Source organism: Colobus angolensis, unplaced genomic scaffold, assembly GCF_000951035.1.
Source record: "Colobus angolensis palliatus isolate OR3802 unplaced genomic scaffold, Cang.pa_1.0 Scaffold220, whole genome shotgun sequence".
Lineage (NCBI taxonomy): Eukaryota > Metazoa > Chordata > Mammalia > Primates > Cercopithecidae > Colobus > Colobus angolensis.
The window spans coordinates 1870096-1894143 of NW_012115378.1; the positions used below are offsets into that span (position 1 = coordinate 1870096).

Genomic DNA, 24048 nt, shown 5'->3' on the forward strand with positions numbered 1-24048 from the left:
TATATATATATATGTTTTTTGAGACAGGGTCTTGCTGTGTCGCCCAGGATAGAGTGTGATGGCACAATCATGGCTCACTGCAGCCTTGACATCCTAGGTTCAAGTGATCCTCACTACTCAGCCTCTTGAGTAACTGGGACTACAGATGCATGCTACCATGCCTGGCTAATTTTTGTATTTTCTGTAGAGAGGAGATCTCGTTGTATTGCCCAGGCTGGTCTTGAACTCCTGGGCACAAGTGATCCTCTCACCTCGGCATCCCAAAGTGCTGGGGTTACAGATGGGAGCCACTGCACCCAGTCTAATTATAATTTTTTAAATTACAGTTACTGATGCTTTTTAAGCACCCAAGGAATAGTTTAAAATTAGTAAAATCATAGGAAAAATTATTAAATGCAGACAATGCCTTTTAAAAATGTAGCCTCTCCCAGCTAAACAGAAATAAGTAACTTTAGGAGTTAAGCGGAACTGGTCCTCAAGTTGGGAAGTTTAGGTTACTTTTTGTTTTGGTTTGCTTTTTTCTGGAGACAGTCTTTCTATGTTTCCCAGGCTGGTCTCAAACTCTTGGACAAAAGCAGTTGTGTCTATTTATTTACTTAGAGTTGGAGTCTCTCTCTGTCACCCAGGCTGGAGTGCAGTGGCGCGATCTCGGCTCACTGCAACCTCCGCCTCCCGGGTTCAAGCGATTCTCTACAGGCACACGCTGCCACACCCAGCTAATTTTTTATTTTTGGTAGAGACGGGGTTTCGCCATGTTGTCCAGGCTGTTTTTGATCTCTTGACCTCGTGATCCGCCCACCTTAGCTTCCCAAAATGCTGGGATTTCAGGCATGAGCCACTGCGCCCTGCCAGAATTCAGTTTTTAGTAGATCAATCTGGAAATTATGTTGATTTTGATGGTGATCTCATTTTTATTAACTTAAATCTGTCAAGCAAAAATGTGTAACAGTTATATTCTCTCGCTTTTTCATGAGATGTAAAGAAGCAGTGTCCTCTGAATCCCTGCATTTCCTTTGCATTTGGATCTCTAGAATCTTTTGATGCTAAATTCCAATTCAGAATCAGAAAATTATCTTCTTTTCCTTTAGTATGGAACATAACGTGAGCCACCTGAATATTTGCCACTCAGCATGTCTGATATCCTTGTTTCTTGTCACAAGTATCACCCACATTGCAGACCCCGTTGTACAAAACTGAAATGCTGACTAACATCATCATGGGATAGTTCTGACCTGCTTATTAGTTGATATGTGAAAGCCTGAATTTTGCTTAAAAAAAGCCATTCAGGATTAACAGTGTATTGTGTAATAAAGTGGACTTTGTGTGAAAGTTGGAGATGTCTTGTAGATAATTCAGAACTACTGGAAGTTTCAGAGTACACTTGTAAATGATGAAAGTGTTAAGAGTTTCCTTTGACAGTAAAACACAGGATGGCAAGGGGACAAAATCTGAAAGTAAAGAAGAGAAAGAAGGACAGAAGGACAACTGGGAAGAGGAAAGAAGACAGGAACACATAATACAGCTTTATTCATGCCTGCCAGAATGTTGTGTCCCCATGCAGAAGCAGGTGTCATATAGGCCAGATGACCCTTTTCCCTCAACTCTCTGTCTTAGAATGTATCATCTGTAGGAAGGAGGGGAGCATCTAGGTGTCTACTGCTAGGGAGCTAGGAGTTCTAGGATTGTCAGGTTCAAGGATTGTTAGGTTGGACTTAGCCTGCTAGATTTTATTCTGTCTGTATTCCGGCATTTTTACCCCTTTCTGGCTAATCATCCAGCACCATTTCCCTCCATTTGAGGATTTTTAGGCATAATTGGGCTGGGGGATGGGGGGCCCCCTTTTTATCAGGTGATGCTGCCCTTGAAGCCTCCAATAGCTTATTAGTTTCAAGATTCTCAGAATTCTTAAGCCTCTCAAATTAGATCTCCAATACTACATAAAACATTTCTGTACACTACGGGGGTGAAAAATTGCCACTGTCTATACCTAATTGAAACCTTGCTATGGCCAGGCATGGTGACTCACGCCTGTAATGCCAACACTTTGGGAGGCTGAAGTGGGAGGATAGTTTGAGCCCTGGAGTTTGAGACCAGCCCTGGCAACATAGCGAGACCCTGTCTCTACATAACATTTTTAAAAAAATAGCCAGGCATGTCGGCACATGCCTGTAATCCCAGCTACTTGGGAGGCTGAGGTGGGAGGATTGCTTGAGCCTGGGAAGTCAGGGGTGCAGTGGGCCGTGGTGATGTCACTGCACTCCAGATTGTCTGACCTGTGTCCAAAAAATAAAACCCTGCCATGGCACTTAAACTCCCTTGTATGTGAGATAATACTCTAAAATTTAATCATAACGTAATACTTATTTAGCATTAGCTCTGTGCCAAGACACTGTTCTAAGTACTTTTTCTATTTTCATTAATACTGTGATTGTCATAGGTAGATTCTAATCTTATCTATTTTATAAATGAAAACAGTGAGGCACAGAGGTATTAACATACTGTCTTTAAGGGAAATTTGAAAAAATACATTAAAACCATTTAAACAGCTCCGGTCACATTTTGATATACTTTCTTTAGTCTTTTTTTAACAAAAGAAATCATGATTAAAAATGTCATTGTAAACCTAGTTGTAAAAACAACAACAACAGCAAAAACACAGTGGTAGCCATGCTGTGTGTACAAAATTAATTCCTGCTTGGCTGTCTATCTTGGTTAGTCTCCAGTGAGTGATACATGGAGTAAAATCATGAACTGGGAATTGAGAGTTATGGGTTCTAGAAGTGACTCTATGAACTTGAATAAATTGTATACTATCAAGGCATTCTTCATTTTCATGCTGTGGATTTCAAACTTAATGATTTATAAGACCTAGCTCTAAAATTCAGTGCCTTTAACTTTTTCCGTATTTCTGTCTCATAGTTGAATACTTCTGAGTACTTTAACTCAACTTATGAAAGTGACATACAGAGTTTAAAATTTTCTTTCCTTGCCTCTTTTTCCTAAGAATTTTCCCTTCATGAAAGCAATACATAATTATTAGAGAAAATTTGGAAAATACTGAAAAATAGAAAAACCGCCCACAAATTTACAGCAGTCACTGAAAACCATTATTAGAATTTTCATGTATTTTGTTTCACTGTTTTCTTTCTTTGTTTTAAATAGTTGCAAATATGTGGTTGTATTTTTTAAAAAGTCTTTGTGAAAGTGAGTTTCTTCAACTTAACATAGGTAGCCAGATTTATATTGTCTTTTATTTTTTAAATTTCTTTTATTTCTTTTCTTTTTTTGAGTTGAGTTAGAGTCTCAATCTGTTGCCCAGGCTGAAGTGCAGTGGCAGGGTTTTGGCTCACTGCAACCTCTGCCTCCCAGGTTCAAGTGATTCTCCTGCCTCAGCCTCCTCGGTAGCTGGGATTATAGGTGCACACCACCACACCCAGCTAATTTTCTGTATTTTTAGTAGAGACAGGGTTTCCCCATATTAGACAGACTGGTATCTCTTGTTTCTTTCATGTCAAATAAGAGTGGAACTTTTTAAAGGTCTGTTTATCCACATGGGGATAAATAAGTTATTCTTGTTGGATTTATTGAAAAACTAGGCCTACATAACAAATCAGGCAGTGGGTTACTGAAAAGAATATTGAGTCTGGGTGCCAGCTCATGCCTGTAGTCCCAGTACTTTGGGAAGCCGAGGTGGGAGGATTGCTTCAAACCGGGAGTTCAAAACCAGCCTGGGCAACATAGCAAGACCTTGTCTCTACAAGAAATAAAAAAATTAGTTGGGTATGGTGGTGTGCACCTGTAGTCCTAGCTACTCGGGAGGCAGAGGCAGGAGGATCATTTGACCGCAGGAGGCAGAGGTTGTTGGAAGCTGATACTGTACCACACTGCATTTCAGCCAGGGTGACAGAGTGAGACCCCATCTTGGAAAAAAGAAAGTAAGATTGGAAGTCTGTCAGTGTGCTATTGTAATTTATTGGTGGAATGCTGTCATTGGTAACAATACCTTCTAAATGTATTTAAGCCCTCCTAGCTTTTGAAGTAAGATTCATGTTAGAGCTAGAATTTGTCTGGGTATGGTGGCTCATGCCTGTAATCCCAGCACTTTGCGTGGCTCACTTGAGCCCAGGAGTTCAAGACCAGCCTACGCAACATGGTGAAACCAGTCTCTACCAAAAAAAAAAAAAATCTGTGTCTGTCTTGTCTGTCTCCCTCTCCCTCCCCAAGTTTGGTGGTGTGCACCTGTAGTCATAGCTACTTGAGAGGCCAAGGTGGGAGGATCACTGGAGCCCAGGAGGTCGAGACTGCAGTGAGCTGTGATTGTGCTGCTGCACTCCAGCCTGGGCAACAGAGTGAGACCTTTTCTAAAAAAACCAAACAAAAAAACAAAAACTTTAGACTTTGATATTTTGATATCATTGCACTGAAGAAGTTTAAAATACAAACCTCTTAAAGCAGTTATATCAAAGAGCAGAATATGGAAGTTTTAACTTTTTGAGTTGCCAACAGCTTTGAAAAATGCACATATGCACACGAATTTACTTAGAACTTCTGCTTCTGAAACTCACCCATCAGTAGCTAACTCACTTAAACTGTGGTTAAGGTACATTTCTGTCGAGTAATGTTCTTGACAGGTTAGACCAGTGCAAATTGAGTGGAGATCACTGTGAAACACTGCATTTCTTTCTTTATACCTTTCTTTGCCTAAACATTTCTAGTATAAATTCCCTTATTTTGATTTTCCAAAGTTAATTGCATCAGTATTGTCTGGACCTGGCTTGGCATCACTTAATGGGAGAAAGCACTGAACAAGTATAGCAATTAGCATGGTGATGCAGTTTATTTAGTGTTATGCTACACTAATAAACTAAGTGATCAGAATGTGGAAGATAGGTTCTGTTTCATCAGATGCTGGTTAAACCACAGCGGGGTTTCTGTCTTCAACTCTGGATTCCATATTACCAAAATGAATTAACTTGCTACAGTGTATCCAGAGGCAGAGACAAGAACAAAGGGAAATGGAACTAACGTTCCTTGGAAAATGGTTGAGGGAACTGGGGAGATCAGAGCTGGGGAGGGGTATAAATTATGTGAATACCTATCTTCAGAACCTTTGAAAGCTATTAGAAAAGAGGATTTGGTTTACTTCTGAGAGCAGAACTAGGACAAGTGGATGTGTTACAGGTGACAAGCAAGACCACTCTGCCATTTAAAACTTCCTAATGTATAAGGGCTATTTAATAAAGTAGTCAGTTTTAGTCTCTGGCATCTACCTCTATAGCAGATCTTATGCACAGTCTAACTGCTAGCTAGATTAATAACACTATTGACCTATTTACCTCACTGTTACCTGATGTTCAGGTTTCAATAAAAAATTACAAGGCCTGCTGAAAGTCAAGAAACAGTCTGAAGAGAGAAAACAAGTATCAGAACCAGACTTACATATGGCACAAATTTTGAAATGATCAGACCAACAATTTAAAATAATTGAAATGTAAAGGGGTGTAACAGAAAAAGTAGATACAATGCAAGAACAGGTGGGTAATATAAGCAGAGAGGTGGAAATGCCCAGAAAAAATCCAAAGCAAATGCTAGGGAGAAAAAATTACCAACACTTTGGGAAGGTTAGGTGGGAGGACCACTTGAGCCCAAGAGGTGAAGGCTGCAATGTGCTGTGATTGTGCCTCTGCACTTCAGCCTGGGTGACAGAGTGAGACTGTGGGAAAAAAAAAAAAAAAAAAAAGTGTCTTTGATGGGCAGTTCAGCAGACTGGACACTGCCAAGGAAGGAAGTGGTGAACTTTAAGACTAGGTCTATAGAAACTTCCCAAACTGAAATGCAAAGTGAAAACAGAATGGAAAAGAAGCCCCCACAAATAAACAGAACAGCCAAGAATTGTGGGACCATTTGGAAAGGTATAGTGTACATGGGCTTGGAATACTAGAAAGCAAGAGAATGAAGCTGAATAAATATTTGAAGTAAAAATAGCCAAGAATTTTAAAAATTAGTGACAGACACCCAACCACCGATCCAGGAAACTCAGAGCTCTAACACCAAGCAGGATACCAAAATGCCTACAATCTCTACTTAGGTGTGCCATATTCAAAGTGCAGCAAACCGAAGTAAAACCTTGACAGAAGTAAAGTAAAAACCTTGAAAGAAGCCAGAGGGGGAATCACCTTACCTTACCTGTAGCATAACAAAGATAAATTATGGCCTTCTCAGCAGAACCATGCAAGCAAGAAGATAGATGGTAAGTGTTGAAAGAAAAAACTCACCAACTTAGAATTATATACCCAATGAAATTATTCTTCAAAAGTGAAAGACAAACTAGTGAGTTTGCTGTTGCTGGAGGTGGTCAAAAAGAGGTTGAATAACAAGGACGAGAAATGCTGGGTTCAATGTTTGCCTAACTGTATTTGATACATAAGCTGTTAGCTCTGTAAGATGGTAGTAAGTGTTCAACAGAAATGTATTTCAGTGATTTTGAGGAATGTTGCAAACCGGATTGTACTCTTGGAACTTCACTCTGCTCAGATACTGAGGATCTGAGCAGGCCTGTAGCAAAGAACCCTATTTTTGCTTACAAACATAAGCTTGTAATCTCTGACTTTTGGCCTACTTGTTAAAACCTTATGGAATAATGTTTCATGGAACACCCAATTTGGGAAACACCAGATTAGATGACATTTATGACCCTGAGAAATGAGATTCTTTATTAACTGGATAATATATGTACTAAGTGAGTGAGTCTAAAACGTTACTTAGAAAACAAAGGTTAACAGTATTAACTTCCTCATTTGAATATGAGTACATGTAGAAAGACTGATTATGGAGGGTCATTTCTTTAAATTCTTTCTCTCTGCTTGATTTGAAATTTCTTAACAGAAATAACCAAAGTTAAATGCTGCTTATCAGCTCCTGGCTTACTCCTTCCGCTCCATCTTTCCACCCTCAAGGTCGAAACATTATTAGGAGGTTCAGCTTTCCTGACACTGGGCACCTTTTCTGGTTGAACTGGCCCCTTGCTGCCTTTTCCCTAGTGTCTTTATGTTGCTGCCATTACTCTTGTTTAAGAAAATTTATCGTGGGGCCCATATGCTGTTATTCATGGGAAAATGACAACTCTGCTTCACTACTAGGAATGTCAGAGATGTTTTAAGGACAGAAATAGACTACCTGATACAAGTCACAGTGTTTCCTTGTTGGATTTTGAGTTTTAGGAACATAACTAGTTCTCCTGTCGCTGTGCTGATCCCTTAGTTGAGCTTTTGTTTGGATAACATCTTCAGAATACCCACCCCCAAAATAATTCCAGGATACGAGAGAGAGGTTAGCATAATGGTTAAACATGAGGACTCTGAAGACAGATTATCTTAAGTTGGAGCCCCCTTTGGCCCCTGTCTGTTGACTTTGGGTGAAGTTTCTTAATCAGTGGTTAAATGTGATTTAGTTTCATCATCTGTAATACATGGTTAGTAATAATCTCTATCTGTGAAGGTTAAATGGAGCACTTTGAACAACGTTTGGCATGTAGTAAGATGAAAAGTGTAGTAGCTATTTGGTTAGGGTCACAGTGTGGTATATGAAATCTTGGAATATATAAAGTTTGTAACATCTACCCTAATAATTTAACATTACTGGTTTTTCAAAACCCAGCTGGCAGTCAGCGTTGGATTCCTTGCCGAAAACCTGATACATATCTTTTTCCACATGCTTGTTAACAATCTGGAAGATTAATGAAACTTTGCAGTAGTAGATTTCTTAAGAGAATGAAATGAACTAAAGGAAGTGAGACAGTTCATTAGGTGATACTTACACTAAAGTAAAACTTCTGCAGTCAAGGGGAAAAAAATGCTCCATCTGAGATGTATATAGGATAACCTGTGAAAAGAAATGAGAAAGGATTTGATACATTGGAGTTTACATTTTTAAAATTGTCAATTCCAGGATTAGAGACCAAGCTAAATTTGAGCATTTGTTTCCCAGAAGATAAGGGCAAGCCACTGAGATCTTTATCTCCTTTGGACTCTGTCCCCTGTGGATGGTAACAGACTTGACTAGTCTGCAGTTTCAGAAACTCCCTGGCGTCATGGAATTTCTTGGCCTTATTAAAAAAGAAAATGGATGTGTGTGTGTTATATCTTGATTAATACTTCAGTTAGTTTTTCCCTCTAATCTGGAAAAGAGGCCCAATTCCAGGACATGCCAAACGAAGTAAAAGTAAATGGTGATGGCTCCTAAAAATGAGAACTGAAGCTTCTTAATAGTTCTATTGAAGGCAGTGGCTTAAGAAAGACTTGTATGTTAACTTCTTAAAAGAGGCAAAGGACATTATACTACAGATAAATGAGGTCACCAGAGAAAACAAACTTCGTACCTTTTTTCTCTACAAAGTCTGCTGTTTTTATCAAGAAATGGGTAGGAAGCCATAGGTCTGCAATACATTAAGTATGGTGCTTAGAATTGACCAAAGCCTTTAATTGACCAGTAAAAATACCCGTATGGATGTAGTTGAAATTCTCTCTCTCTCTCTTTTTTTTTGGTTACAATTATGTAGGAAAGATAAAAGCAGAATTATTAGCAGCATCTGCAAGAAAAAGGCAGCAATGTAAATATTTTAATTTCAGAAATAATATATATTTAAAGCAACTAGAAGTTTAGAACAGCTATCTGGGTCAGTCCTAAAATGAACAAGAATTACAAATTTCAGGAAATTTATTTGCTTAGATGTTCTTAACTGCAAGGTGATTCTGATATCATCTCAGAATGATAACCACAATTATATAGAATTTCTTAATTTGAAAATTTCCACATCAGTTTGGCCACACAGCACTGTAAAATAGTACCCTTATTTTATAAAGGACACATCTGAGACTTACTTAGATAATCTTCGGGAGTCCTTGCCCAGGGTTACATAGATAGTAGATTGAGGAAACAGTACTCCATCCAGATCTTCTGACTTCATGGAGTGTTGACTGGGGCGTACTGTTAATACTCAGTCCCCTGCTGGACACTGCAAGTAATGTCGATACATAGAATGTGTTTTCTCCTAATTATGGGTATGAAATTAGAAAACAATCCAGTAGTAATTCAGAAATAACTCATGTAGTAGCATATCTTAGGAAGTTAGTTTGAGGCCAGAGTCAGAAAAGATTCTGTGGCTGTGTTTAGTCTTAATGTAGGTCTTGAAAAATATGTAAAATTTGGATCCTCAATATATACTTAGTATTAACTGTAAAGAAATCTGTAATGGTGGTTCAGATTTCAAGAAGCTGTAGCCCACTTGCAGTGCACACAAGGCAAATCACACCTAGTTCACTAGTGTTGAAGTATAGCAGTGTAAAGAAGGCTTCTGCCCTTGGAAAGACAAGACAGAGGCTTACATGTATTAACAACTAAACAGTGCAGAGATAGTTTCAGCTAGGAGCCTAGAGTAAGGATGGTAAGAACAGTGGAAAAGTTTTAGGCAAAGTGAAAATTTGCCTGGCTTATGACAGGTGGGCGAAATTTTGAAGAGTGGAGGGGCTTGGATATATGATCAGTGGAACTGAGCCTTGGTATGAAGCTGGAACTGCAGAAACTGACATGAGGGTTGCTCATGACTGAGGTGATAACAAATTTTAGGGTGGTAGTGATGACACTGGTGGCAAGTAAAGGGTAAATTAAGGACAGAAAGGTGTGCCTTGTTGAATGAGGAAAACGGGAAGTAAAGTGGCTTAGGTCAACAGAGTAAGAAGAATGAGGTAAAGCATTGGTTCCCAAATGCACCCATGCCGTGGTGCCACCTGAGAACATTTATTTTAATAGTTACTTTTTTTTTTATTTTTTGAAACAGTTTCACTCTTGTCGCGCATGCTTGAGTGCAATGGTGTAATCTCAGCTCACTGCAACCTCCATCTCCTAGGTTCAAGTGATTCTTCTGTCTCAGCCTCCCAAGTAGCTGGGATTACAGGTGCCCACCACCACACCCAGCTAATTTTTGTATTTTTAGTAGAGACGGGGTTTCACCATGTTGGCCAGGCTGGTCTTGAACTTGTGACTCAGGCGATCCGCCTGCTTCGGCCTCCCAAAGTGCTGGGGTTACAGGCGTGAGCCACCGCGCCTGGCCCTAGTTACGTTTATTTTGATGTGTGAGTCAAAACCAAAATGAGCACCACAAACCTGTGATTGCATGGATATTATTTCTTAGAATGAAGATGTTAAAAAATGAGTTGATTTAAGTATTATGTAAATAGTGTAAGTGAGTCGTGGTAAAGAACATTATGAAGGATGGTAGTTAACTAATTGAAGTTTGGAAAATAGTGATTAAAAGTTGGGAGAGGTGGTATGAGGAAAATTTCTGGGGTTCTGAAAAAGCCTGTGTCTTGATCGAGGTGTTGGTTACACGGATGGATACACATATATACTAACTGAAGTATCTTCTTAATAGTTACGAGTTTTATGTTGTGCCCCAATTTAAAAACTTATAAGTAGCTTTTGACTAAAGATGGGTAAGATGGAAAGAAGAGCAAAATTTGTAGTAGAGGAAAAACATGCAAAGTTGGTTTTCTTTGCTGATCTTATTTGTAGTAGAATAGATACTCAGTTACATTCCTTTTATTTACATTCTCTGCTTTCCAAAAATAATTTTTAAAGGCATGTAGCTAAGTCAGTATAAAGAAATTGCTTATGAATGTTGGATATTGAATGTTTTGCTTATGAATATTGCATTTCTTAAGAAATACATATGTATATACATGTGTGTGAAAGAGGTTTAACCATTCAAATGATAGAATTTTTTCCCTCTTTTTTGACATTCCATTCATCAGTTTGTTTTTTTTTTTTTTTGAGACGGAGTCTCGCTCTGCTGCCCAGGCTGGAGTGCAGTGGCCGGATCTCAGCTCACTGCAAGCTCCGCCTTCTGGGTTTACGCCATTCTCCTGCCTCAGCCTCCCGAGTAGCTGGGACTACAGGGGCCCGCCACGTCGCCCGACTAGTTTTTTGTATTTTTTTAGTAGAGACGGGGTTTCACCGTGTTAGCCAGGATGGTCTCAATCTCCTGACCTCGTGATCTGCCCGTCTCGGCCTCCCAAAGTGCTGGGATTACAGGCTTGAGCCACCGCGCCCGGCCCATTCATCAGTTTTTTAAAAAAGTGTTTTCTATATATGTGTATGTGAATGGTCAATAGGATGTTAAAGCAATACATTGTTACATGGTCAGAAAATAGTGAAAGTTTAGATATGAGAAAAGTCACTGGGGAAGGTTCAATGTAGAGTTTGGGATTTCAGCTGGCACTTGGAAGTATGGAAAGAAATTGGAATCCTGGGCAGGTAAAGGAGGAAAAACTTGAACAAAAGATTCTAAATAGGAATTTTTACTGTGTTTGACTTTAAGGGAATTTTGTTCATATTGGGCTTAATATCATAAAAATTCTATATAGTTTAAAATAACTTCAATATATATGCTGTAGTGGCCATACATTATTTGTAATCTTAAATACAGATATTTCTTTCTATTTTATTTTATTTTTAATTTAATTTTATTTTTTGAGACAGGGTCTTAACTGTGTTGCCTATGCTGGAGTGCAGTGGCACAGTCATGGCTTATTGCAGCCTCGACCTCCTGGGCTCAGGTGACTCACGCTTTAGCCTCCTGTGTAGCTGGGACTACAGGTGCATGCCACCCATGTCTGGATAAGTTTTGTACTTTTTGTAGAGACAAGAAGTTTCACCGTATTGCCCAGGCTGGTCACAAACTCCTGAGCTCAAGCGTTCCACCCACCTCGACCTCCCGAAATGCTGGGATTACAGGTGTGATCCACTGTGCCTGGCCAGTATTTTTAACCAAGTTGCATCACAGTGTGGATAATACAACTGCTACTCTGCAAAACATCTCAAAATGTTTTTGGTTGTATCTTTTTGAATAGCAAATGTTGTATCATTTGACCAGAAATAACTAAGATCTATTAATTTATTCATCAATTTTGATGTATCAAAATCAATTATGTTACATGGTGCCTGGTGTTAATGAACCTTGAGCAGTTTATGTTCAGTTTTTAGTAAAAGTTGGAAGATTTGTTTTACCTAAGGGGAAACCAGCGTGTTATCTTCAGTTTTTAAAGCCTGTTTTCTTATCTATGGAACAGGAATAATGATGCCTGTGTTTTAGCATTTTCGTGAAGATTAAGAATTATGCAAAACAGCTTTGATAATCTGGGAAAATGTTTAATTTGTCCATCAGACTTTTTTTTTAAGTTTTAATTTTAGAATAATTTTAGGTTTACCAAAAAACTATGAAGAGAGTTTAGAAAATTCTCATACACTTCACATCCAGTTTCCCCTATTGTAACATCTTGCATTAGTATGATACATTTGTCATAAATAGTGAGCCAATATTGATACATTATTGACTAAAGGCCATACTTTATTCAGATTTTCTTAATTTTTACCTAATGTCCTTTTTTCTGTTCCAGGATCTCATCCAGAATATCACATTAGATTTGGTTGTTCTGCTTCTCTTGGGTGTGACAGTTCCTCTGACTTTCCTTGTCTTTGATGACCTTGATAGTTTTCAGCACTACTGGTCATGTCCCTCAGTTGGGATTTTCTGATGTTTTTCTCACAGCTAAAGTGGAGTCATATGTTTCAGGGAGGAAGACCGTAGAAGGAGAATGCCATTTTCGTCTCATGTCAAAGGAAATACTGTCAACCTGAGTGATAGTGTTGAAAGGGCCTTTATCACATGGCTTAAGTATTGTTTGTCGTTTTTCTCCTCTGTAAAGTTGATCTTTTTTCCCTCCTTTTCATACTGTACTCTTTGGAAGTCAGTCATCACGTACAGCCCACACTTAAGAAGTGGGAAACTTCAAATATGAAATGCTGTAGGTGAACCTTTTTCAAATATCAAATTACAATGAATTTGTTATTGTATTCTTTTATAAGATCTTGGAGAGCAGGCCGGGCGCAGTGGCTCATGCCTGTAATCCCAGCACTTTGGGAGACCGAGGCAGGTGGATCTCCTGAGATCGGGAATTTGAGACCCGCCTGACCAATATGGAGAAACCCCGTCTTTACTAAAAATACAAATAACTTAGCTGGGTGTGGTGACACATGCCTGTAATGCCAGCTACTCGGGAGGCTGAAGCAGGAGAATCACTTGAACCCAGGAGGTGAAAGTTGCGGTAAGCTGAGATGGCACCATTGCACTCCAACCTGGGCAACAAAAGCAAAACTCCGTCTCAAAAAAAAAAAACAACAGATATTCTTAGTTAAGGATAATTACTGAGTTATTCAGATAATGGATGTGAGTGGTATTGTTCTTGAAGGGTTGGATTATAGTTACCACATACAAAGCATCTGTTCAGCAAGCCAGTATTTTCATAAGAAAAAAGTGGGAAACTTTCCAAATACATGCTCACTTCTCTATCCTGGTATCTGCTACTCTTTTACTGCTCTTTTCATGATCCTTTTCAACATTGGTGACATTTCTGCATTTTGCTATTAGCTCACTTCTCTTCCTTCCTGTGTGTACTGTGATTCTTAACCAGGAGAGGGAGGGGGTCATGCCATCTTTTGGGTGGACACATTAGAATCATGGGAGGTAGTGTGATATGATGGAAAAGACAGAAAATCAGATAGATTCATTATATGTATGTTTTTACTAAAACCACAAAAAATAAAGTTTGACAAAATCTTGGCTCATGGTAGATGTGCAGAAGAGCAGAGAAGGGAGGGGCAAAATGATTGAGAAATGTTGTAGATTATTTATATAAACCTAAGTGGCTCATACTCTTCTCTTGGTTTTAGCTAGAATTTGTCAGTTATAAAGCCTAAATTTTTATTTGTAGCTCAGAATACTGTAATCACATTTCCAAGTGCCTACTAGAAATGCCATGGATAACTCACACTTAACATGCTTAAAAATGAACTCTGTATCCTTCTCCAAAGGAGTTTGTGCCCCTCTCTTTGCTATCTCAGATGACAGCCCCGATATCTACCTGCTTTTGAAGCCTGAACCCTCATTATTCCTTACAGCAGAACCACAACTAATTCCTGCTGATTTTTCTCTCTAAACATTGTTTCAGTCTTTGAAATTAAGGTATTATGTACATATAATGTAGTTTATAAAGGACATTGCTCTATCCTTACTACTGTTGGTTTGGTTCAGGCCCTAGTCCTTTCTTTCCTGGAGAGTAGCAGTAAACTCCTAGCTGGGTTTCTTCCTTAGGTGTTTCCTCATCTATACGCTTGCTAGGATGGTCCTCTCAGGACTTACCTGTGACATTTGGAAAGAGCCTGAATCTCCCTGCTTTGTGCCATGCACTGTGGTAGTAGTGAATTGCCATGGACATATCGATTTTACTGCCTGCTACTTCCTTCAGACCAAATCTCTGAGTCAGGACCGTGGAACTGAGATGGGTATAGTGGGAAACTTTTCTCTGAGTGATACTCTGCTGTGGGTGCTGAGCTTTTGGAGAAGGGGAGGGGTGCAGCAGCCTGAGGCTGTCTTGGCTTGCCTCCTCTTCTGTGGAGCCACCTCCTCATGAGTTGGAGGTGAGGCTTATCAGGGCCCAAGTATTTTCAGTCCTCCATGCATAAGAAAGAACTTCTTTTCCAAGAGTGGGGGCTGGGCAGGAGGGATTCCCCAGGCTCTTACCTGCTCTATCTCAGGACTTAGCTTCAGCACCAGGTAGCTGGGGTGGGATGAAAGGCACTCTTTCTGGGAATAAAGCCCTCCTGCTGGGTGTTGTAGGGAGAGTGATCCTATATTCTTGGCTGCAGCAGTCTGGAGTGGACCCTCCTTGCTTAGATGGGAGGGCACAGGAAGGGAGCGGTCCTGCTTCAAACACCACAGACTCTTGCCATTCTTACTGAGTTTTCATAGATGTTCTTGCCAAATTTTAGTTAAGGTTTGTGAAAATAAATATGTACTTTTTCTTGCCCAAACTCAAGAATAACTGAACATCTTATATGTCGAGGTTAAGCATATTAATGTTAGTCTTCTTTCTACTGGTGTGAAGCAACAGCTAAAGATTGTGGTTTTTCCTAATAATAATAGTTTACTAGTTATGTATTTCCAAAGCTCATCTTTTGATGCGAAAACTCACACTGGAATAACGTTTTTAAATATGGCATTAACTGAGTATATACAGTACCTGACTTGATGTAGGTCATTATTAGCTAGGAAGTTCTTTCAATCCCTGAATGCTAATGAAGGTGGTTTGATGTTACAGGAGTACAAGCGCAAGCTAGCCAGAGTTTCCCTGGTGCGCAAAGAACTCAGGTCCCGGATCCAGAACCTGCCAGACTTATCTCGATTGCCCAACGTCACTGGCAGCCACATGCACCTGCCCTTTGCGGGAGACATCTATAGTGAAGATTGATGGACCAGCCTCTTCCCAGGTCCCAGGACTTTGCAAGAGATGGAGACAGGTTAGGTGGATAGTCCTGTAGTGTTATTTTTGTATATTGTTGAGAAAGAAACACTAACAAAAGGAACAACGAGTAATTTATAAAATTGTTTAAAATGTTGGTTTGTTTACTATTTTATTGGTAAATTAACATGACTTAATTTGAACAAAGTGATGAATTGTGTGTATTAATAAGCTCACAAATAGTGATTATTTTCAAAAGATCTTTTTGTAAATTTTTTTTTTTTTTTTTGATTTGGGGCCTTGTGAGAAATCCCTTGTTTCTATTTCTTCAGGTATTTCCAATTGTTTTTCTTTATTTTCTTCAGCATCTAATCACTGTATACTATGTAATTCCTAAAGGGGAAGAACTAATTAGGAGTTGATTGAGACTTTATTATGGTATAGTTAGGACTTGATTGTAGAAGGGACTAAATGTTCCAACATAATCTTTACCCTTCTCCCCAAACAAAATATCTATTCCGTGTCTCTACATGCCTTTGATTCCTTAGAGGTCGGTAATTTAACATTCAACATAGAAGTCACTTTGAGGGGCAGATGAAAGTCTAGAAAACTGTTCCTTAATAGCATTGTAAAAGTTCCATTCCAACTGCCAGTGTAGATTTTAAAAATGTTAAATAGTGATTCCCTTGATTAAACTGTTTGTAATTATTTGAGTAGATTAATAATGAAAATACTTTGGAAATAACATAAATTTTGACATTCTACCAAGAGGACAACTTTGGTTCTGGAACTGGTTTCAGTTTGTCAGATCAGTTTCCTTTTAACATAATTGATCCCTTTAACAAAAAGCCATCTATGGGATTAAAAGACACATGAAATAATGATACTTTTATTATTCCCTTACTCATATAACTTTAAAAAATAGTATTTTTAGCTCTAATAGCTCAAGAACACAATATTCATTAATGTTCAGTAAAGTAGCCTGAGACATTTTAAATGTTTCCTTAAGGTTTTTGAATGACTGTATATTTGGCAGTTAAGCAGTGCCACACTACAGGGTAGATATGGTACATTTTATATTTGTATATTTACAGTTACCAAAACAAATGTACTTTTACCTTTTATTTCTAACCCTGTGTGTTAGAGCAGTTGCATGCTCTCCTGCTTTTAAAAACACGTTGTTAAGCTGTGGATTTGTACTTAATAATGACTTAGGATAAACGTTTATTTTCATTCATTGCTTTACATAGTAGACATTTTTCTTCTCCTTGTAAGTAGATTCAAATTAGGTAGTCAATAAAACATCTTGAAAATCCCACAAGCCAATTATGTCTCTGTAGTCTGAATGGCTTCATTGTTTCTTTCTCAGTATTAGAAATTATAGTTAAAATGAATTACATATGAAGAAGGCAGACATTTATTTTTAATAGCCAAGTAGTTCTGCAAATAGTTCTTCTAACAATTTGACCTCTTTCCAAAACAGAGACACATATAAGTAGTGCCCCTCCATGCACTACTAATAATACATGGCTTATTCCAAAGTTTTTTAGTCAACTTTTGGGACTTGGGGTGCATTTTCTCACAGAAAGAATAGTAGATTCCCTAACACTGCCGCTGATAGCTCACCTGGGAACTGAATCCACTTAACCATGAATGTCCTTTACTTGTAACGTGGTTCACAGGTTACTAATCATAGATCCTGACCAACATTTGTAACACCGCTCTAAGTAGAACACAGCATGCAGCAGCCACACTCACACCCTGGGATGTCTGCCTGTGCTGTGTACCTCTGTCCCTAGGTGTAGGAAATTGAAGAAAAAGATTTAGCCGAGTGGGGAGGTGACAGTTGCACAATTATGAAACCTGGTTGTACATGTTATGAAAGTATACTAAGTTTTTATTAATGTGAAAGCAAAAACTTGTATGTTAACTTATTTTCAATCTCTTGACCTTATTTATGATCTGCTAATGTGGTGATTTATCCATTCAAAATATATATATTTTTTCCATTTAAAACTAATTTATAAACTATGTACTCCTGGGAAGATTTGAAATCTTTTAGAAGTTTGTTGAAATATTTTCACCATTTCAGACAGACTTCTGACTTAGATACTGATTTTAATGCCAGTATCTGCTCTAAATATTTATGATAAAAATGCATTATTTTTTTAAAAAGCTTGATGAGATTTGTGATAAGTGATAGTACTCAAAAACCTGAATCCCACCCCTCGACCAATCCTCCACAAACTTCAGTTGTTGATTAACTTATTAACTGAACACAGACAATACAGTCTGATTTAGAAGTCATCTTTTCAGCTGTGTGATAATTAACATGGTAAGCCTTAGCAGCAAACGTTCTTCCTAAAAGGAAGACTTCATTTTCTCAAGAAATGGGATTAGTTGGGGGTAATATAATACCAAATTGGAAATCATGAGCATTTTCTCCACTGTGTACCTGAGGCAAATCATGCATCTTTAAGTGCAGTTTGGTCTGGCCCCTCAAGAGAAAAGCATGGCGCCGTAGGGCTACTATGGTTTGAATGGATACCATCACTCTTTTCTCCACATACAGTGCAGAGAGCTGTCTGGAGTGGCAATCTGAACAGATTCCCGGGTGCTCCTTCTCTCCTTCCATCACTACAGTAAGTAAAAGGACCATAGAGGGGAACCAGGAATCAGAGAATCAGCTGTGCTCAGTAGCCAACCTCCCTGTCCAGATGCAGCTATTTTGGTATCTCCTCTCACATGCACTATGAATCAGGGTTTTTCTATAAGAAATCTTTCAGAATCAGCAAAAGTGGGGATGACCCAGACATCTTGATTTGCAAAATCACAAAAACTAAGTTGTCAATTATCACTGTAGATGAGCAGCTCATCTTTTTAAAGTATAGTTACTGAACTGATTCTGAGAAATCTTTAGAGAGAAAAAACTCAACAGTACAAATATAACTAATTGGGAAAGTTAGAATGTCCTTTCTGAACTTTTCATTAAACAAAATTACATTATCTGAAATAACAAAAAGCTACCAAACTGCTGTGTCTTCTATTAAGAACTAGCTCCGAAAGATGCAGTCTTGTTTCATAGTTGTTGCACTATATCAAAGCTTAAAATGTAAGCCCAATTCTTCTCTGTACAGAAAGGAAACATTGTGTTACTTAATGAATTCTTTACACAGAGCATTTGTTGCCAACTGTTGTTCCAGCCATCCACACAGGAGTCTGTTTTGAGGTGGCAATAGCACATGGGAAGATGAACTTTCCTTGTTTGTTTACCCGTTTTTCTTTGGCTGTATCTGATGACAGTATAAGATGTTCTTAATAAAGTTTTATGTTCTTTTTGAAATGTGTAGGTTGTTTTGTGAATCTGATTCATTGGATATGGGGTGGGAAGGGGAAAGATGAATGGACTGGGAGGGAAGCAAAGCACTGGAAGTAATTCTGATGTTATGGTAGAGAGACTGCTGAAGGAGGAGATTACTTGGCCAGTAGTTCCCAAACTTGAGTGAGCGTCAGAATTACCTAGAGCCAGTTTGTCCAACCTGTGGGCTGCACGTGACCCAGGACATCTTTGAATGTGGTGCAACACAAATTTGTAAACTAAAACATTAAGAGATTTTTTTTTTAAAGCTCATTTAGCTATCATGAGTGTATTTAATGTGCGGCCCAAGACAAGTCTTCTTCCAGTGTGGCCCAGGGAAGTCAAAAGATTGGACACCCCTGACCTAGAGGATTTATAAACTACAGAGAGTTGGGCCCCACTCCCAGAGCTTCTGATTCAGTAGATCTGGGGTAAGGCCTGATGGTTTACAGTTCAAACAACTTGATACTGATGCCACTGGGGTTATGGACCACATTCTGACAACCACTGCTCTAAACAAATTTCAGGTAACAAGATAATAAAGTATGGTTTTTACAATTCATTATATAGCAAGTTCCTTATGGGAAAAGAACAAGACCACATATTCTTTTCTGGTCCACTGCTTAGTAGTGCTTTATTAAGTGCTTTTGAGTGAACAGATTCAATTGGTACTTTCAACCTTCTGGAGCCTATGCCCTTTCACCACTCCTTGAATTTAAAGCAAAATTGAAAATACTAGAAATCTGTGAGAATCTACAGGGCAGTGTTTGCCATAATTTTTGATAAACTCAGTTGGAGCATTTACAAAAAGGATACATACCTAGTGAGAAAATTTTCTGTGATTCTTACCATCTAAAAAGTTGGGGAGATGCAGTCCTCTGGCCAGTACCCCTGGTTCTCTATTCCTGGGTGGCATCTGGTCACTTTATCTGAATTCAGATACTTCCCATTCCCATCCACTTTTTTGCCTCTGCAGTAGTAGGTTTTATACAGTGGAACCCATACCCACAGATTCTGTTTCAGAAGATTTGGGATAGATGCAGAAATCTGCATTTTAAACAAGCTACCCAGATGATTCTAATGCAGGTAATTCATAGACTGCACTTTGAGAAACATGCCCTACAAAGCAATGTATGGTCTATAACAGATAATTATGGTAGCTCACATATATGGTACTTACTGTGCGCCAGGAACTGTTCTAAGCTCCTCACTTATCCTTTGTGGTAAATACTCTGATTATTCCACTTTTATATCTGGGCAATGAAAATAATTTAAGTTGTGTGTGACTCTGCATGAGTAGATGGTGAAGATGAGATTCAAACCTGGTTCCAAGTTTGACTCCAAGCTGGTGCTCCTTAACCACTACATGATGCTGCCTCTTACGCTGATATGTTGTGTTGCAGTTCTACCATCACCAAGTCTACATTTTGCATAACATTTCATGTGATAGTGAAATTAACGTTATCCAAGTATTCAAACTGAAAAGCAAGACATCAGCTAAACGCACTGTTGAAGGATGGAGGCTTGTGGGAGGATACTTTTTTTTTTTTTTTTTTTTTAGTTAAAATGTACATAGCAGGGCTGGGTGTGGTGGCTCACGCCTGTAATCCCAGCACTTTCGGAGGCTGAGGGTGGGCAGATTACCTGAGACTGGGAGTTTGGGACCAGCCTGACCAACATGGAGAAACCCCGTCTCTACTAAAACTACAGAATTAGCCAGGCGTGGTGGCACATACCTGTAATTCCAACTACTTGGGAGGCTGAGGCAGGAGAATTGCTTGAACCCGGGAGGCGGAAGTTGTGGTGAGCCAAGATTGCACCATTGCACTCCAGCCTGAGCAACAAGAGTGAAACTCGGTCTCAAAAAAAAAAAAGTATATAGCCATATATACATAATGGTAAATTTTAACCAGTTTTAAATGTACTCTGGAGTTAAGTACATTGACATTGCTGTGCAACCATCACCACCATCCATGTCTCGCACTTTTTCATCTTCCCCAACTGAAACCCTGGACCCTGTAAACAATAACCACCCTCCTCCCCAACCAACCCCTGGCAACAACTGCTCTCCTTCTATGAATTTGACTTCTAGAAGTACCTCACATAAATGGAGTTATAAAATATTTGTTCTTTTTAGGACTGACTTATTACACTTGATGTCTTTGTGGTTCTTCCATTTTGTACCAAATGTCAGAATTTCCTTCCTTTTTAATGCTAATACTCCATTGTGTGTATGTGTACACCATGTTTTCTTCACTCATCCACTGATGGACACTTGGGTTTGCTTCCATCTTATGGCTGTTTATGAATAAAGCTACAATGAATGTCAGTGTACAAATACCTGTTTGAATCCCTACTTTCATTTCCAATTGTTTTTTTCAAAGCAATTATTTGTATTCACATCAACAAAGCAGAGTCAGAGTGAACTATTACTAGGGATATTCTAGACAACATATTTCTTCCAAGCCAGCAGGTTTGTTAGGCCAGTAGTATTAGCCTCAGCTGGGAACTTGTTAGACGTGCAAATTATTGGGCCCCCAGACTTACGGAATCAGAAAATCTGAGGCTGGGGATCAGCAATATATCTTTTTAACTAGCCCTCTAGGTAATTATGATGGCCACTGAAGTTCCACGTCTGTTTTGGGAACCACTGTTCTGGGCATCCGACGTGTTACCTCAAATAGACTTCTCACATATGGCAAACCTTTAGAGGTTTTAAAAGGACTTTTTGTTCCAACAAAAGCAATTGTAATAGCAGGCCTTCCTGACAAGCCAAAAAAAATGCTTTTCATCTGCCTTATTTTTAAGTTTACACGTGCGGGATGTGCAAGTTTGTTATTGTTACGTGGGTAAACACGTGCCATGGTGGTTTGGTGCACCTATCAACCCATCACCCCGCATGTATTAGCTATTCTTCCTGATGCTCTCCCTCCTCATCTTCTTATTTTAAACTTAAGAACCCCGTTCTCCACCTGGGCAAATTCTTCTGTATTTTCTTATTTCATTTCTCTGTCTAGCACAGTTCTTATGATTCTTCTGAGGATGGGAGAGTGAAAGAGAAACAGAAATGCATTTTGGGGTCTGACCATCATCTGCCTTACTATAAAAGACTCAGTAGCCTTTGGTATGATTATACCACCACAGGTTTTTTGGATGACATAAAAAAATGGAAACTATATTTTAATGGCTCTTCAATAAATGGATCATGGACTAAAGTAGAATTTGCAATGAACCATAGAATTATACATATATCTGAGTTCTGTGCTTCATGGAAAAAGTATAAAACTGAAATTTTGAATTAATGTAAATGATATTGTGGTCCAGAGCCATTAAGTTTATTCGGATATGTCTTTAAAAATTCAGTTGTACAGGTATTGTTTGGTTAGTTTTATCATCTTTTTTTTTTTTTTTTAATAGAGTTGGGGTCTTGCTATTTTGACCAGGCTGGTCCCGAACTCTGGCCTCAAGTGATCCTCCTGCCTTGGCCACCCAAAGTGCTAGGATTATAGGTGTGAGACACCACACCAAGCCAGTTTTATAACCTTTTTAAAGTCATATTTCTTTGTTCAGCGAAGGAAATTTCATGTTACTTAATGGAAAAACAAGATAAGTGAGAAATTTTGAGAAGTTTAAATCATACATTAAAACATGGCTTTTTCAAAATACTGTTAGTATTTATTGTTTTTTCTAGCTCTTGATATTTAAGTTATAAAATCTTGTATTTTTATAGGAAAAGTAAAAGATTAGCTTTTAAAAGTAAAAGAATAGCTCACAATGCTATTTGATTCTTTTAGAGGTATTTTTGTGTAATTTCATTATACTGCCATAATGTGGGAAGTGGTGCCTGGGTTGTGGTTTTGTGATTTGAGTTGCTAGGCTGCAGCAGGAATGTGGTAAACTGCGGGAGGTTAAAGTCTGTTTGCATTCTGCGTTCTGAGCTGGTGTTTGAGTGCTGCAGGACCTCTGGTGAGCTTCATGTCCAATTCCTTGTATCCCTATAGAGCTAATAGCTGTGGATGCCCAAGTACACGCAGATGTCATCGGTGCTTAGCATTCTCCCTGTTTGAGTTTCTAGTATCTTTATGTGTTGGCTAGCATGATGAAGAAAGATTGCAACTTCTCTCTAGTTTCTGTCTCTTTGCTTTCTTGCTTTTATATCCATTGATGGAATAGAACAGTTATAGTTGTTGCAAAATTTTATACCGGTAGCATAAAGCACCATCTTTTTCCACTTGAGCATAATTTTCCCTCCAGGAACCAATAGGAAGCTAACTGCTAGTGATGAACTTATTGCTTGGTTAAAATATAATTTTAACCAGTTTTTGCAGTATGGCATAAAGTTTTGGGTTAGAAAAATCTTTTTTTTTTTTAAGGGCATCTCTTTCGAAGAATACCACTTAGAAAGCTTAATTTTTTAAAATATAAGGAAAGTGTTTTCAGAATATGAATTTTTAAAAAAACTCTATTTTTAATATTTAAATTAGTTTATAAGTTCTTATAGTTATAAAGTGAAACAATTGCTTTTTTAGATAACCCAGGGGAATAGTTAAGCAATTTTATTTTCAGCTGTTACCTTCATTGTAGTCATATAGGAAATAAAATATTCATTACATATATTTTTGGCAGTTAATAACCTTTGAATACTGTAATGAGGTTAGATACAATGAACATATTTATCAAGTGTTATCTATCATTTTACAAATTCTAAATACTTTTATTACGGAAAGTTATTGCCATTATTATACATCATTTGGTTAAAATATTCTTCAGTTTCATTTTGTTTTGGACTCTGATTTGGCTTCCATCTTTGTTATAATATATATTACTTAGAACATTCATAATGAACAGTAAGAGGATCGTGCTCTTTGAGTTTGTAGTTTCCTAAGAATACCCACTGCAGAATTCTTCCTCAGCTTTGCAGCATTTTATGGACCTAAGTTACTTAGTACATTGCGTGGATTTAGATAGCTTCTGTAAGCACTTTAAAATTCCTTCTTTCTGTACTAGAAATCTCGTTTGTTTTTTAAATACGTTAAAGATGCACAGACTTCTTTATATGCTACTTAATGAAATTAAAATAGTATTTTATATCTTCTAAAAATCCTCCACACAGTGTACTTTTGTTTTCCGAAGGATAAAATTAAAACATGACTTCAATAATTGTTTGCAGATGTGTTCTGATTTAAAAAATAATCTTAGTCTTTAGACATACATACCATCTGAACTTATCAATAAAAGCCAACAAAATTTAGTTATAAACTCAAAATTGTAGCATCTTCAGTTGTCTTTACTTTGGACAATAGTGTATCAAAGAACTCTACAGATTTGCTTTGTGTC

The 24048-nt window shown here is 38.2% G+C and overlaps 1 protein-coding gene across 2 annotated transcripts in view; it reads left to right on the plus strand.

Moving 5' to 3' along the window:
- RPRD1A (regulation of nuclear pre-mRNA domain containing 1A) overlaps positions 1-18696 on the plus strand; it is a 74674-nt gene extending 55978 nt beyond the window's left edge. For both annotated transcript variants that reach the window (XM_011943669.1, XM_011943670.1), the window contains exon 7: positions 15213-18696. In XM_011943669.1, the coding sequence (XP_011799059.1) occupies positions 15213-15362 (150 nt within the window). In that variant the 3' untranslated portion in view covers positions 15363-18696. The remainder of the gene's footprint in view (positions 1-15212) is intronic.
- The last annotated feature ends 5352 nt before the right edge of the window (positions 18697-24048 follow it).